A 14893-nucleotide genomic window follows, 5' to 3' on the forward strand; every position below is an offset into this window, starting at 1 on the left:
AGGTATGCCACCTTGTGCCCAGTTACCATGCTTCACAACTGCATGCTTGGTTACCATTGCAAAATGTAAGCCTTTCTTTTCTCCGCCTGTGTTCCAGTGTTTCTTGATGCGAGTGTGCTGGCATTTTAGGCAAGGCAGTGCTATGTATGACACTTTCTCAAGAACTGCAGTCCTACACCTCTGGCCCCTGCCCACGAAATGCCAGTCCTTTACACGTTTCCTGTTAGCTGCGCCACTGCTGATTCTCTCCTGTACAGGGGATGCCTCCTTAACAAACATGATTGGATCTAATAATTGGTTAATTGATAAAGTTGCCTCATGTAAGGGAATTATAAAGAAAGATACATACATAACATTTTATTTAACTTAAAACAACTAAAGGTACATTCTTCACTGAATTTTTAAAAAAATGTTTAAATCCAAAGTCTTTTCTTTGATTTGTATCTAGTTGGTGTTTCTGTCATTTTTCCTTTGACCTTCATAATACATCTTGTGTATTTTCCAGCCTTTTTAAAGTGTAGGAAGAACAACATAAAGACCTGTCTGAAGCATTCTAAGTGCAGAATCCTAGATTTGAACATTTGTCCCCCAATCTTTTATAGTCATCTCACCCACACTTAATTTTATAACTTTTTTTAGCAACTCACCGTATTGAATTTTTCCAAAGCATTTAAAATAATTTTTAGAAATCACACATCCTTTGTGCTCTTACGTTTATTGGCTTATGTGACATTAACTAATTGTCTAATTACACTAACAAGTACAACTGACATAGATTTGGGCTCACGTACCAGCTGTGGCTTTTAGTCAATACCTTGAAGAGGGATTGGATTGGTATGTGTGTCACTAGCTAGTGGTTTAATACAGCTGGTTCAGGAACTTCTGTCCTTTACATCTGATACTGCTTTGTGTCCTCACCCTGACTTGACCGCCGACTGTTTTTTCCCTCCTATCCCCATCCTCAGTTCCTTCTGGCTCACATCTCTTCCTGCTTTCTCAGGTACTTTGTTCCATTAGCTAGCCTTTCGCTGTATCTTTAACCTCTGTTTTGACCTCCTGCACACCGTGCCATTCTGCCCTTGGTGGTCAAAGTGATCTTTTTAAGGTATCAGTCTGATCATGTCACTTCTTTGCTAAAGACTCTTGTTTTCATTGAGGTAACTCCAAATTCCATAACAAGGCCAATAAGGATCTTCATGATATAGGATCTGGCCCTGTTCACGTTCATCTCTTAGTTTTCACCCCTTCAGTTGAAGTTCTAGCCACACTGATCTTTGAGTTTTTCAAAATACAGTGAATTTTCTCATTTGTGAACCTTTGCCTTTGCTGTTTCTATACATGGAACAGTCTTTTTGCTCCCCCGACCCCCTTTCTCTCACGTCCCATCCTACACATGCCTTAGCTGATTCTTCTCGTTTACTCTCGCCCCTCTGGTGCATTGACAGAGCATGTGTCACAGTGCATCACGATGGCCCCTTCCCTGGTGTCCCTCTGAACAGTACTCTCCCTGAGGGTGGAGGCTGTGTTGTCTTCGTAGTTCTGTTCTCACTGCTTCCCTGAAATAGGGTGAGGGTCTGTAAGTATCCTGAGAGAGTGAATGATGAACAAATGAATTAATACAAGAGAACAAGAAAAAGAAAAGAGACTAGAAGATACCCCTTCTAATTGAATGAAGACTAGGGTAATGGAATTAGAATGAAGGGTCTTTTTCTTAGTGTAAAACCTTTTTCTTTTTTACAATGTGTGATTCCTTTCATGTAAATAGAAAACCCGGGTAAAATTATACTATCATGTTTAGGGTTGTAGGCTTAGGTGGCAAAGTGGGTACTGCCCAGGGTAAAGGTGGAGGTCATTACAAAGGCATAAGGGTGAGTTTCTGGGGTGGTGACAGTGTTCTATCTTCATTTCAGATCTTAGTGGAATCTTAATACCCTTTCTCCTACTGTCCTCTGAAGATAGCATAAAGCTTCTTTAGTCTTTCTTGTCCTAGTTTCTCCCCTGACCCCTAATTTTATATACATTATTATTCTATCAAACCTAGTTTTTAGCTTAATAGGATATTTTATAAAATACAACATACATTTCTTTAGTAGTGTTGCATTTAGAAAAAAAATGAAAGAGTGAGGGAATTGACTTTTTTACAAATACGAATTTTTAGCTTTTGTTTTTTCCCCACATTTTACTCCTTTAAGCTTCTAATTCATTGTTTGATTTGACATAAATGGCCCACTACCAAATTTTTCCTTTTTTAAAAAAATTCTTTATTGTTGAAAATATTACATATGTTTCCTTTTTCCCCCATTGACCTCTACAAAATTGTTCTTGAAAGATTATGCAGGAATATTTTGGAGAGAATTTCAAAGTATTTAATAGATGAGAAAAGGTAAGGGAAATTGTTGGAAGTTTTTGAAAGAAAAATATTGACATTAAAGTGAGAACTAAGATGAGAGACTTAGCAAGAGCAGGGTAAGCGTTAAAATAAAGACTAGAAAACTGTCTTTCTGCCTTTTACTCAGGTATTTCATCTTCACATCCTTCTGGGCATATAAGATCTACTATGTCTATGGCTTCATGATGCTGGTGCTGGTCATCCTGTGCATCGTGACTGTCTGTGTGACCATTGTGTGCACATACTTCCTGCTGAATGCGGAGGACTATAGGTGGTGAGTACTTACTTTTGGGAAGAACCTTTGGGGACCATAATGTTTTAAAATAAGATTTCATTTGAAGTATGTTGAGTGAAGTAAAAGATCTGAATAAAAATCTTGCTACTTAAGATAGTATAGGGAATTTTCCAGTTATAAAAATGATATAGATAAAGATGATGAAGATTTTCTGTTATAGTGTCAGTCATTTCTTTTTGTATTAATGAGGGTCACTTTGTTAGAAATATTTTTACAAAATGCTTGATGTGGAAGAAGCTTTATGAGAAGCTTCATATATTTAAATGTGAAGTACATCATTTGTTTTTAAATATACAGAATTTTAAAGGATTTTAAAAATGAAATGATTTGCTTTTTAAAATCCTCATTTCAGTGCCATTCATTCTAAAGAGCTATGTTTTCCCCTCTAGGCAATGGACAAGTTTTCTCTCTGCTGCATCAACTGCAATCTATGTTTACATGTATTCCTTTTACTACTATTTTTTCAAAACAAAGTAAGTTGAGACATTTTCTCATTTGTATTTAGGAAACAGAACTAGTCATTTAAATACTAGCATTTAAGGCCTTACGTTGAGAATGAAAATGGATGTACTATATATTTATTTTGTCTTATTTCAGGATGTATGGCTTATTTCAAACATCATTTTACTTTGGATATATGGCGGTATTTAGCACAGCCTTGGGGATAATGTGTGGTAAGTTCGAAAATCTTGGAATATAATGAGTAAATCTTTGAGTGTTTCAGAATCAGAAAAATATAGTAATGGGAAATTAAGAAATTACATTTTGTTTGATCAGGAACATCAAAATAAGAGTCTGGTTGACTTCTTTTTTTTTTTTTTTAAGTTCTGCCTTTAGTAATAGAATAAGGCAGATGTAATCATCTTGTTAAAAGCTAGGTTCTAGTATGACATTTGTGGACCCCTTTGGGTACTAGGATTGCTTTTTTCCTTTACCAGAAGAATCTTTTCTCCATATTGGTGGGTGTTAGAGGTGGATGTTGGAGGTACAAACTTCCAGAGTCCTGGGGGTGTAATGTACAGCATGGTGACTATGATTAATAATACTGTATTATATATTTGAAAGTTGCAGACATTAGATCCTAAAAGTTCTCAGAAAAATAATTTGTAACCATATTGTGGTGGATGTTAAATAGAATTATTGTGATAATCATTTCACAGTATATACATATAACAGATCACTGTTGCACAACTGAAACTAATATAATGTTTTGTATCAATTAAAAAAAGAATATGTTCATTCACATATACCATGTATATCATCATGTGTGCACAAACACTGTACGAATGACATCTATTGTCAAGTAGTAAAACTCATTTCCACAGACAATAAGGGAAGACATTTCTCTATATTATAATCACATGTTTATTTAGCTGTTGTGATAACCTTTCTTTGTGATAATTTATTAGTTAACCAACTTTGGGGGGAAGATGAATAGGAACTGAAGGTTAAAACTAGATTTGGGAACACTCTGATGTATTTTTAGGCAGTCAGAAGGTTCCTTTAGTGCTGTTGGTCACCCTTTCTTCAGAATATTGCTCATAGAATTCCTCTTTATTTCATCTGAGGTCTTTCTTGATTACCGCCACCATTCAGTAAGGTATAGAATAATGGGATTATGCAGAAAATGTCATTTTTTTTTCTTGACTTGATGTATGATCTTTGACTTAGAGAGATAATATCTTGACATTTACAAATAAAATGGAATGAATTTAGGTAAAATTTTTCAGTACTTTTCCTGTTGAAATTTCATTTTGCTGCTTGAAAATCTTGGCACATTTACAGTTGCCTCCTGTGCTGGCAGTGTCCCAATATTTATTCTTTGGTGGGTGTATATGCCTTCAGTTTTGGGGGCAGAGGGGAAACAAGTCAGGCTGAAACTTACTCAGATGTCATCATGATACAGAATTATATTCATCAGGTTATGTATCAGCAATTGAAAGAAAAATATTGTTGATTTTTTTAATGTAGGAAAAGGAAGCAAGTATGTTAAGGCGGGAAATAGATTGTTATAATCTATATTTTGAGCATAGAATAGCATTTTAGTTTTAAAGAAATTAAGTTTAAAAGTGTATCTCTAGCCCGGTTGGTGTGGCTCAGTGGTTGAGCATTGACCTATGAACTGGAGGTCACAGTTCAATTCCCGATCAGGGTTCATGCCTGGGTTTCGGGCTCAATCCCAGGTGAGGGGTGTGTAGGATGCAGCCAATCAGTGATTCTCATCATTGATGTCTCTAGCTCTCTCTCCCTTTCCCTTCTTCTCTGAAATCAATAAAAATATATTTTATACAATAAAATTAAAGTATATCTCTATATTATTCCCAAGACATTTACTTTTCTAGAGAGCATATTCACTATCCTCTTCTTTTAAAGTCATCTGTATCATAAAAGGCTTGTGGTCGTGACGCCATAAGGCCGGAACAACCAAACAACTGGTCGCCAGGAGGTGCATGGAGCACCTCTCAGGCCGGGACTGGCGCAGGGTGGGTCTGGGTCTTGTGTGATTTCGAGCGCTGGGCCTCTAGTATTTTTATAAGCTTATTCTTGAGGTACTTCCGTAAGATTAGGAAAATGATTCTCTAGTTTGGTACTGTTTTGTTTTGAAGCATATCTCCACTCAAAGGGAAAAAGTGTTTTATAAGTCTGGAAAATTAGATTTGATTATTGAACTAGTGTTATTCGAGTTAATTTTTTTTTTTTTATTGATTTTAGAGAGGAAGGGAGAGAGAGAAAGAGAGATAGAAACATCAATGATGAGAGAGAATTACTGATTGGCTGCCTCCTGCACGGCCCCTACTGTGAGGGATTGAGCCCACAACTCGGGCATGTGCCCTTGGCTGGAATCGAAACTGGGACCCTTTAGTCCGCAGGCCAACGCTCTACCCACTGAGGAAAACTGGCTAGGGTTATTATGCAAGTTAAATTTTTGATTCTAGTTAAAATTTTACAAAACCGAAAATTTTTTTCTTACTTGTAAGGACTTGTATTATATAACTATTTCAAAATGAATTATCAGTATTTTAAAGTGTAATGTAATTAATTCATATTAAAAATGTCTGTTCATTGAAAAATAATTAGAAATAAGTTTGCTTTGTTTTGTTGAAGTTTTTTTGAATTTTTAATATTTAATTGTGGGACATTTTCAAATATACACAAAAATAGGGGCCATTTATTTATCTGTAATGAGTCCCCATATACCTAACACACCTAACATCAATAATTATAATCTCATGGCCCATTTTGTCTTTTCATTTAACAAATTGTTACTTAATTCTAAAAATATATCAGGTCAAACTTGGTGTATGGAAGTAACAGGTGATTTGCAAAACAAATGATACAATTTTAATAAGTTCAGAGAGAATACTAATATAAAGACATTATCTTGATAAAAAAGAACTCTCCAGAGCAGAGGGCATTTAGTGTTTCTAAATAATGGATATTGCTCTGTATGAATTTGTTTCAAAACCTTATTTTATCTTTACAGGAGCAATTGGTTACATGGGAACAAGTGCCTTTGTCCGAAAAATCTATACTAATGTGAAAATTGACTAGAGACCCAAGAAAACCTGGAACTTTGGATCAATTTCTCTTTCACAAGTGTGGAACTTGCACAGCAAAAAAAGCGCAAGAAGAGATTTGGGCGTTAACACTGGGTACTTTGTGGGTCTATCTTTCAAGGATCGCGTAAAGTAACATCTATTTCCATTGATCCTAGGTTCTTACTGACTGCTTTCTCCAACTGTTCACAGCAGATGCTTGGATTTTATGCAGTAGGCATTACTACAGTACATGGCTAATCTTCCCAAAAACTAGCTCATTAAAGATGAAATAGACCAGCTCTCTTCAGTGAAGAGGACAAATAGTTTATTTAAAAGCATTTGTTCCAATAAAATGACTAGAGGGAAACTTGGATGCTAAAATTACATGAATAGAAATCTTCCTAGCACTTAGTGTTTCCATGTTATTGAAAAATGATGTTCCAGAAATATTATTATTTTCTCTTATTTTTACTGCTATCACCAACCTATTGTGGGACATTTTTATATATTGAACCTGGGTTCTTTTTTGAGCATTTTTCTCCCCCAATTCAACTGCATCTTTTTTCTAAAAGAAAGAATTAAAAATATTAAATCCTGCATGTAATATATCTGCTGTCATCTTAGTTGGACCAGCTTCCTATGTATTTATCTCAAAACCATCCAGTTACATCTTAATTCCATCCAAAGAAGATACAGTCTGAAGATAGAGGTGTACTCTCTACAATGCAATTTACTGTACAGTTAGAAAGCAAAGTGTTAAATGGAGAACATATTTGTTTTATTAAACATTTTGAGATTTAGATAAACTACATTTTAACTAAATGTCCTAAGTGATTATCTTTTCTCCCCCCTCTCACCCCCCAAGTTAGTCTTACATCTTTTTTGGGTTTGAATGAAGGTTTTGCATAAGAAATTATTAAAAACAAGGGGGGTGGGTAATAAATGTATATAACATTAAATAATGTAATGTAGGTGTAGATTCCCAAATGCATTTGGTTGTACAGATTGATTACGGAGTACTTTTTTCTGATGCTGATTGGTGTAGAAATGTGTGAATTTGGGTAGCTTTTTACATCTTGCCTACCATTGCATGAAACATTGGGGTTTCTTCAAAATGTGTGTGTGTGTCTTCTTTTGGGAAGGGGGGGATTGTTTTCTTCTGTTTCTTTTCTGAGACTCCTACACGAACTAAATTTGTAATTTAGAAACCTTTAATTTTGTTAATCTTGTCTGGGGCACTTAAGTAACATCTAAAGCATTACTGCTTTAGAATGTTAAAATAAAATTTCCTGACCAAATTGTTTTGTGAAATTAGATGTGTTTGCAATTTGAAGCTATCTTTTTAAAAGGCAATATTATTGAATGCAGTTTTTAAATAAACTGTAAATTATGCTTTTTTTAATACAGGGAACTCACACTTTAAAATCCCCAAACCTGCTTACATCTAGATTATCCAGTACAGTCAGAAGTGAATGATAAGCCCTTTGAATGAAATTGTGGCACAAAGTCTGTTCAGGTTGGTGTACCCTGTAAAGGGGTTGGGGGGTAAAAGTGGTTAGGTTACTATTGGATGAGCAAATAAAGATTACAGTTTTCTAAGAGAAGTGATTTTAATTTTGAATACATCTTTCTGGAACTATCCATAATGTGAAGTTTTCCTAGAACCATTGAGTTTCTAGTTTAATAGTTTGCTATGCAAATGACCACCTAAAATAATTCTGTATATTGGTATTTTTAGAAGAGTCAGAACAGCTATATTTAAACCTTATTGTGAAACTCATGCCATTCATAGTTATGTAAGATGTTTTCATTACAAAATATGTTTATCAATTAGTAAACTCTGCATCCTATCATGTGGTATGTAACGACTATAAAGGGTAAAAAATCTGATAAATTACCACTCAAGTGTGGCTGACAGAAATTTGATCAGAAGTTATAGGTAAATCCTCTTCATGCCAAAATGGTATATTAAATGTAATACACTGGTTCTTCCATTTTCTCTTCCTTTTTACTTACCTTTAGGATCTTATAAGAAAAATGAAAATTCAGTATATAGTGGCTTATATTTCTAACTAACAGTATATAGTCTGATGGAGTGCAAATTGGACAGCAAGCTTTTGTTATAATAAAATGAAATTTATTTTTTCATGAGTTGCAGGTAAGATGTAGGGTTTTTAAAGAGTGAGTGGGTTAGCTGCTTTCAGGTACACCAGTTCTTTCTATTAAATTGAGCTCTGTTTGAAATCTTTTGGAATCTTCCGTGGAAAACATTTTTCTAATTTTCATGTATATTAAGAGGTCCATTAAAATGAATATAAATCACCTTGAAAAGTCCTTTAGAAATTGTGTACTGATTTATGACTTCATAGAGGGGCTGGATGTGGTGTGTCTTGAAGAAGATGTAATTCACAAATGGTTTAGCTCCCTAGCTCTCAGCTGTAGACTAGTAAAATAAAATAATATTTAAATAATTAAAGGATGGGGTTTTCCCACTTCATTAATGCTACATATCTGTCTCATTTGTTAATGTTATTTGCTCAACTCCCCAACTTATGCTTTGAACACAACCAAAAACTAAAGATTAACTTTCCCCTTGTATCTGTAAGCATATTTCTCCTAAAATTTAGATACATTAGTAATTGACACACACACACATATATATTTATATATCCTTGTACAAGAGTAGGATAAAGGTGGAAATGAAAAGGCTGGAGGGATAGTGAAGCATTCTTTAGTAGGTCATGTTTGGGCTCCTAGATTGTACTGGGTTTGCCTATAAATCAAGCCCCATACTCTTATAACTCATTATTCTGTGGAGATAGCTGAATGGGAATGGTGAATTTACCTAGTGAATGGTATGCTTGGGTGTTTTCCATTGAGAGTGGATGGACCTCTTTATAAAGATGGTTGCTGCAAATTCCAGTTCTTCCAAAAGCCACTTTATTTAGGGTTTATCCACAAATTGTATTCATTTTGGTAAACTTTTGTTTCTTGAATATGTACTATCCACATTATGCCAAATGTCTTGCAAATAAATGTTATTTTAAAATTTCCTGAATTTTTACAAATGTAAAAAAGAAAAAATGTATTAATGTAATTTGTTCAGGAAAAGCTACATACCGAAGGGCTTCTATTTATGAAGTCTGGGAAAGAAAAGCCTGTTTGTAATCTATACACTGTAGTTCCATCTGGGTTTTAAGTTTAGATTTTAGAGTGTCTTAGTGCTTTATTCTCTTGAGTTATTGGAACACATAATAAATAGGAGTAGTTATGTATGAAAACACAGGTATTTATTAATGTTTTATATCTTCATAAAAATTTTAATTATGAAGCTATATTTTAGCAATCAAGATGTTAAATAGATAAGTGACAATTTTAAAAGATCGGAAGTGTATGCAGAAAGACTAGACTAGATTTAGAAGTACAGTAGATCAGAAAGTAAGCATACAGCTGCAGAAATTTTATATGATTTAAATTCAGTATGAGGAATGATTAGTTCCTCCTGTGAGTATTTTCTAAAAGCTATCTGATTTGACATTCTTATTGGAGCTGTAGACAGAAGAGTGCAAAGACAAAAGTAAAAAATTAAGTTGTTTCACTGTGCTAGGAAATGGCAATGAACTGTTGTGAAAGCCACTGATATTGAAGTATTGGTGAACTAAGATTGCTAATACTTGACTGATAAAGCAGCATTCTGTGTGTTTAGCCCAATTCATCAGTTTAGGTCATTTGAAAGTTTTAAATGTTATAAGTAAGAGCTTAAGGCAAGGAAGCAATGACACGGAATTCTATTTGAAAGCCAACAGAGCGTGCTTGGAAAAGCAGTCCCACTCGGGCTTTTCAGCTCTTTCAAATCTGAATCTATAAATCCCCACAGAGCAAACAGTTATTGCTTGGTGATTACTTCCATTTTGTACACACCCTTGGTTTGTGTAGGCCATATCCCAACTGGCTTTTTAGTAATAGAAATCCAGTATATAATGTATCAAATACATTTGAGGTTCTAATCTAGTCTGTTGAACTGAAGTTGGATTTTTAAAAGTAATAAAAAGTTAAATGTACTTCCCTTGGAGCCTTTATTTCTTTCCTTTTTGAAACAGGTGAACCAAGAATAAGGGATGACCCATTATTAATGGCACACATATGAAGAGATTACTGATAGCTTCCTGCAATTATATAAAGCAGGGTTCAGCAAACTTTTTCTGTAAAGGGCCAAATAGGAACTATTTGAGGCTTTGAGAACCACAATGCGGTCTCTGCTGTGACTGACTGTTGTACCCTCAGTAGACAGTACATAAACTGATGAGGATGGATGTGTTCCAATATAATGACAGAAACAGCCAGGGGACCATCATTTGCTGACACCTGACATGAAGGATTTAAGATTTTATTCCGCCCAACTTTTGTATTTTGGAAGAAAAAAAAAGTACAGAAAGTTGAAAGAATGTTACAATGAATGAGAGTTGTCTTTTTAAAAAATGATTTTTATTTTATGATCATGTTTTGACATTTTTTCCATACAAGCTCTGACTCCTACACAGAAACCCCACACTCCCCCATGCCTGTCATTCTCCTGTTTGATAATATATTGCATTTGTCTGGAACTTCTTTTTACAAAGGAGTTTCAGATAATGATTCCTTACAACCATCCTGTGGAGCTGATGGGGTAGACACCTACATTTTATGGAAGCCGTGAAAGGGTCTCTTATTTTTAGCCCCGAAGTTATCAGGATTAGGGTCCTATTGCTGTAACCATAGAATGGATGTCACCCCTCCAGCTTGTGGAACAGATAATGTGTAGAATTCACACTGAAAATGAGTGTTCTATATTGATGGAAGGGATTCTCTTTATTGTACTACATCAAAATCAGTGGTTAATTTCTCCTGATGTGTTTGTACTTTTATTCTAAAAATTATTTTTTAAAATACATTTTTACTGATTTCAGAGAGGAAGAAAGAGCAAGAGATAGAAACACCAATAATGTGAGAGAACTATTGATTGGCTGCCTCCTGCACACCCCTACTGGGGATGCAACCCAGGCATGTGCCCTGACTGAGAACCGAACCAGTGACCTCCTGGTTCATAGTTTGACGCTCAACCACTGAGCCATGCCGGCTGGGCTATACTTTTTTTTCATCTCCAGTCTTAACTAGTTATTTAAATTGTTGTCTACTCTGGTTTTTTTCTCCCGCTGATTTTATTAGCTACCTCAGTCAAAACCTGTACTTGATAATTCCTAGTGCCAAATAGTTTAAGTTGGTACAAATTTGGATTACTTTTGATCTCTTTAGTGAACAGTTTTCATCTGGTTGGAAAACAAGGGGAATAAGGGATCTGTTATTCAGCCAGCTTCTAGATTTCAACGTGATAACTTTTATTAAATGCTTAATTTACAGTTTAACATTAGAAAAGGCGGGGGCGGGGGGAGAATAAGCCTTTGGATATGTGGAGTCCATCAATGGTAATGTAGTCTACACATGTATTTGTAATTATTTAAAATTTAAAAAAATGGAGGAGGTGGTTATAGGGAGAAGTTGATGTAACTTACTTTACCTGGCCAATGTTATGGTTATTCTTAGTGGTTCAATCTAAGCCACTAAGATTATGGGATTTAACCTTGAAGATCATTAAAGGGAATGAAGGGTCTAGAGCAGAGGTTCTCAACCTTCCTAATGCCGGACCCTTTAATACCGTTCCTTATGTTGTGGTGACCCCCAACCATAAAATTATTTTCGTTGCTACTTCATAACTGTAATTTTGCTACTGTTATGAATCGTAATGTAAATATCTGATATGCAGGATGTATTTTCATTGTTACAAATTGAACATAATTAAAGCATAGTGATTAATCACAAAAACTATGTAATTATATATGTGTTTTCCGATGGTCTTAGGCGACCCCTGTGAAAGGGTGGTTCGACCCCCAAAGGGGTCGAGACCCACAGGTTGAGAACTGCTGGTCTAGAGAGTGATACAATGGAAGTTGGTTCCCAGTTGGAGTTGTCAGACAGGTCTGCTGCAGGTTATATGCCAGTAGGGTTGGACAGACATAAATAGGTAAATGCTGTAAGTGTGGTAGCTGCTTTAATAGGTGTTGGCATGATGATGCAAGCTGTGTGGTCATCAAGTTGTCCCCAGCAGAGAGATGCAAAGCAGCAAGGCCTTATTAAGATCACTGCAAGGTGTTTAATGCAATAAGGTGGCAAGAGCCAAGGCTGGAGTAGGGAAAGGAAGGCCTGATGTTTAATGGAGGGCCTGGTGTGCCACCCTGAGGAGCTCAGATAAAGGCTTTACACAGCTGCTAAACACTTAACTATGAAATATTTTTCATTACCGCCTCCGAAGAACTCAAAAGTACCTTCTCAGTGGTCCAGTAATGTGAGCTAAGGAATGAGACAGCAGATGAGTACCCATCTCTTCTGGAGCCTCTGTTCCCTGCCTTGGAGGAGATGATGATGTGTAGTGGCCTAGAAAGCAAAATGAGGAGAAGGTGGCCTATGTGCAGTAGTAGTTCAGGAAGTCAGAACGTGGTAGACATGGAGGGCTTTGAGCTGCTGACAAGAGAAATGGGCCACTCTGGGTATAGGGTATAGATGGGATGAGTTGGGTGGAGGACAGACATCTGACTAAACGGGGAAAAGCTTACTGGTATAGCCACTTGCAGATATTCTGCACAATTATGAGCAATGGGGGAGGAAGCCCACAAATATGAACTTACCAATGGAACAGAGTTGGGCATTTTTAGGTCATGAAGCCTTTTATTTTAAACCTACCTCTAGTTTTTTTCATGGGGTTTAAATGAAAGAAAAATGTATTTTAAACATACAAAATGGTGAGTGAAATCAGGAACTATAGAAATGAAATAGATACTAATCATCCCTTTTCAACTGTTCCTATCTAACCTATGATCCAAGTATTTTGTTGATGTTGGTTGATAGCAAAAGGAGCATCTAAACAGGGCTTCTGACATAACTCTGCAGCTTGGTCATCCAGTAGCACCACTGTCTTCAAAGTTTTTGGACAAAGTTCTGGTGCGAAGACCTGGCAACTACTTACCAGGTGGGGATTAGAGGCAATAAAAGCTTGCAACCTCAGTGCTTGCACAAGAGGTCTCCTGGACTGTCTATTTTCCAGAGGATTCCCTGCTAATGAAGCCAGTTGGCTGTTTGCCTAGTGCCATCTGGAGACCGGAAGTGTCACAAGTTTGTTCAGCCTTTTAGATGTTGACTGTGGACTTGCCTACTGACAGGTGGTGACCTTCACTGGGTTGAAGGCAGAAAACTATGGCGTTGGGTTTGACTCCTTCCAGCCTTGTTCAACCCCCTCCCACACCTATTCCCCGTTTAATGGCCACTTGGTCTTTCCTGCCATTTGGTGGCATCCGTTCCGCCCACATTCCTTCCACCTGTCAGTTCCTAGCCAGATCCTGCCCAATCTAGCTCCATCCCGTATGTGCTTATTTGATGAAAACTGATAGGATGATGCAGGGTCACTTGTATTTTTTCCTAAGGGCCAGGACAAAATATCCCATAGCACCCTCCCAGTGGTTAGCTTAACCCTTCACTGGTTCGAAGGACTTGTTATCCTAGTTATTAGAGGAGAAGGCAGATGATCATAATACAGGAAACTTGGGAGTCCTGTGTAAAGCCAAGCTTCGGGCTCCCTGTCGACTATTTTGTCATCAGAGGCTGCGAAGCCATGTGAAAACCCAAAAGGGAAATTCAGTCTATTTTTTTCTGCTTACAGTTTAAATGAAAAAAGATTGTTCTGGGCGTGATGCTGAAAATCTGTACACATTTGGTGTGTTTTACTTCTTGATTAAGGCAGTTTTGCTTGCATAAAAGGTCTTTGAAAAGCCTCATGGTAATAATACTTTTTATGTCTATAAATCAAAATAGCTATTATGACAATTTTTACATTTAAGGGACAACATAGGAGTGGGTTTCAAATATCTCTTGATTATTCTAAATTATTTGGGCATATGTTTTTAATTGACAATAAAATAAAATAAAATAACCAGACTTTAGAAATTGGTCATTTTTATTCCATCCAGTTAATGTTGAATGGCTTATTTAATAAAGCATGTCTGTAATTTAACACAAATAGCACCGTACAGCTGTTCATTTGTCAATCATTTTGTCTGTAAGAAGCATTTTAGGCTGTTTTCATAAAGGATAGGGTCACTTAGAGGGGAAACCGGTCATTTAAAATTATTCTTCCCAAGGCACTAGGTTAGGTGGGTGCTGCAAAAAGCACCCCTTCATGGTGAGATGGAAATCCTCTATTTTTTTCTGCACTGAAAGCGACTAGACTCAGTCACTAGAGAGAAGACCGACTTCATCCCTGCAGAGGAACGACGGTCTGAGAGCAGTTGGTAGGGAAGCGGACAGCTCTGGCCACTGCTGCATGCCTTTGCCCACGTGTGCACTGGGGAGTTGTAAAGTGAGTTATGCGAATCAAACAAGGCGGAAAGTCCAGCCTTGATCTTCAGGAGCAGCGTTCTCCGGTGGGAGCACCGGGGCCAGGGTCCTTGCCTTCAGCATCTTCCTCCGAAGTTGCGGAGGTGCCGGGAAGAGGAGGGGCTTCGCCTCGGGCGTCCGAGTGATTGGCTGCCCGGGGCCCCTGGCGAGGGCTGTGTGGTCCAGCCCGGGCGGAGAGGGGCGGAGCGG

The 14893-nt window shown here is 36.8% G+C and overlaps 1 protein-coding gene across 3 annotated transcripts in view; it reads left to right on the forward strand.

Moving 5' to 3' along the window:
- Positions 1-8557, forward strand: part of TM9SF3 (transmembrane 9 superfamily member 3) — a 34419-nt gene extending 25862 nt beyond the window's left edge. For all 3 annotated transcript variants that reach the window (XM_014532692.1, XM_014532694.1, XM_014532693.1), the window contains 4 exons: positions 2517-2663; positions 3074-3157; positions 3282-3358; positions 6169-8557. In XM_014532692.1, the coding sequence (XP_014388178.1) occupies positions 2517-2663; positions 3074-3157; positions 3282-3358; positions 6169-6236 (376 nt within the window). In that variant the 3' untranslated portion in view covers positions 6237-8557. The remainder of the gene's footprint in view (positions 1-2516; positions 2664-3073; positions 3158-3281; positions 3359-6168) is intronic.
- The last annotated feature ends 6336 nt before the right edge of the window (positions 8558-14893 follow it).

The sequence above is a fragment of the Myotis brandtii genome, unplaced genomic scaffold, assembly GCF_000412655.1.
Source record: "Myotis brandtii unplaced genomic scaffold, ASM41265v1 scaffold902, whole genome shotgun sequence".
Classification (NCBI taxonomy): domain Eukaryota; kingdom Metazoa; phylum Chordata; class Mammalia; order Chiroptera; family Vespertilionidae; genus Myotis; species Myotis brandtii.